This window comes from Morone saxatilis, unplaced genomic scaffold (genome assembly GCF_004916995.1).
Source record: "Morone saxatilis isolate NCDOM2014 unplaced genomic scaffold, NCSU_SB_2.0 Contig20, whole genome shotgun sequence".
Classification (NCBI taxonomy): Eukaryota; Metazoa; Chordata; class Actinopteri; family Moronidae; genus Morone; species Morone saxatilis.
The window spans coordinates 22,834,928-22,837,207 of NW_023339763.1; the positions used below are offsets into that span (position 1 = coordinate 22,834,928).

The 2,280-nt window shown below is 44.5% G+C and overlaps 1 protein-coding gene across 1 annotated transcript in view; it reads left to right on the plus strand.

Moving 5' to 3' along the window:
- Positions 1-521: 521 nt before the first annotated feature.
- Positions 522-2,280, plus strand: part of LOC118332029 (protein turtle homolog B-like) — a gene marked incomplete in the record, with an annotated part of 123,289 nt that continues 121,530 nt past the window's right edge. The window contains 1 exon segment of the mRNA XM_035667158.1: positions 522-786. Coding sequence (XP_035523051.1) covers positions 723-786 — 64 coding nt within the window.

Sequence of the window (2,280 nt, forward strand, 5' to 3'; positions counted from 1 at the left end):
TTTGGTTAAAAAACTTTTAAAAGTGTCTACCTACCACAATGTAGGCTAATGTTAATATTTTTCCCTTCTTATTTTATGGTTTTAATCTACCTATTTTCGTCTCACGACTTGCTTTAGGCCTAATGTTTTTGCTTCTAACTCCACTATGAAAATATTGTATCGAAAATGTTAAAATGTAAAATCAAAATTATGCATAAATATCATGACATTACAGCTATAATTGTAAATGTAAGTGCGTTATAGTCGAAAAAAGCCAATAATGAAAGAGCAGGCTCTCTTTCTATCCGCCGTGAGCACGGAGCTCGCTTCTTCGACCCGAACACTGAAACCTCCGAGTATTCCCACATCTCCTGAACACAACATTGCAGCTGGAAAAGCGACACCGCAGGTAACAAATCAGCGGGCCCGCTCGTCCCACGCCCATCAATGAAGCGAGTGCGGAGGCGGGACCGCGGTTCTCTAAAAGCTCGCGCTTGGTTTCACCGCGTCGTCTGCTCTCGTCCCATTGGTGCAGGTGATCCGTCTCAGGATGCGAGAGGAGAGCGGAGGAGAGGGGAAGAGAGAGGGGAAAGCGCCGATGGAAAAGTGTCCAGGGCTCGGTTAACAAGAAAACAGGAATACCGGCCCGCTTCAGTTTGTCCTGGGCCACTCGGCGATGAGAGATTCACCGAAAGGGGCACTTTGAGATATGATGAGGTTTATTTCTGGCCGGCAATAGTACTATGATTTGGTATGTGGCCACTTTGATAGCAAGTGTATTCAGCACCCGAGGAACGGCCGCTCAAGGTGAGTCGAAGTGCAGTATCTGCATCCACCAGCGCCTACCGCTCAACTTTTAACTTGGCTGCTTTTCTTTTAAAAAGGCGTTTTCCCGCTTATCTTTTAGCTAACTTTTACCTCGCATGTTAAAAATGTCACACTTTACGTCATGAAGTTCATACGTGTGTTCAGCACCTGAGCGGAACCGGGCCGGCGTATGATGAGGGACCGGTCCGCCGTTAGATGACTGATACCATGGAGGATGAGGAACTCCTTTGGTTGAAGCGGTTTTAAAGCTGCTTATTGCCGCTGTAATGCATCACGGAGCTGTGTGCTTTTCTCTGATGAACGCCACTGTCGGAGTTGTGACGTTCTTGGCTCCGGAGTGAGAGATTTTGCAGCCTATTTGGGGCTGACATATTCCTCCCGAGATGCGTGAGTTTGCTCTTCCTGGAGCTCCAGGACGCTGTGCGGCCAGAAGCCGGGCTGCAGCGGCCCCATCAGCTGCACACCGGCTGCCAGCTTTTCGTGAAATGTGGAGACAAATGTGATTAGTATGGTGCGCTGGTGTGGATGTCATTAAAATGCTATGAGTGGATTAACCTCTTCCTAGGGAGCTGTTCCTGCTGAAGCTGAGTCATGCCAGCTCTGTCCGTTAGAGGGGGTGCTTCCTGAGCTAGCACTGCATTAAGGTGAATTTAAACACTTCCCAGGATGCTGAGGCGGCTTTTCAGTTCATGTGTGATGACTTCATGTGAGTTTAAAACTATTTCACAAATTGTCTTTCTTGTGGGAAAGAGCAGAGGCCGTTTTGTTTGACAAGATCTATCAAACTGTATTGGTATAGCACCTTTTATACAGTTCAATGTGCTTTACAGACGATTGACAAGACGATAATGAGACAGAATGGAGTAAAATGAAATAAGGTAGATTCAAAAATCGAAAGGAGGCCGGAGTCACAAACAAATAAAACATGAACAATGAAATTTACAAAAGAAAATAAGATAATTGAGTCAAAAATGTTAATGTCTAAAAACCATTCCTTAGTTAAAAACCAGGGTGGAGTGGGGTTTTGAGTTAAAAAAAATAAACACTTTGAAAGCTGCTCTCAGATGCTCGGGCAGGCTGCTCTAGCACTGGGATTGTAAAAAGTAAAGGCTGCCTCACTGAAGGTTTTGGGTCAAGATGGCTTCATGGGCGGGAAGTCCCTCTACAGACCTCCAACCTCCCTGTATAGTAGCCACAGAGAAAATAGACACCCTTGAGGGTCTAGAGATATCTAAAAGACACACTACTGATGGGTGTCATTCAGAAAGTGCCTAGTGCAGCAGGGCCCATCTAAAATCAGTTTCACCTCTCATGATATTATAGAACTCCAGATAACAATTATTTTTTATTATTATTAAAGCTGCAGTAGGGAACTTTTATAAAAATAACTTTTAGTCATATTTACTGAAACTTTCACTATATCCTGACAGTAGAACATGAGACAGATAATTTGTGAAACAATCAGGTTCCTCT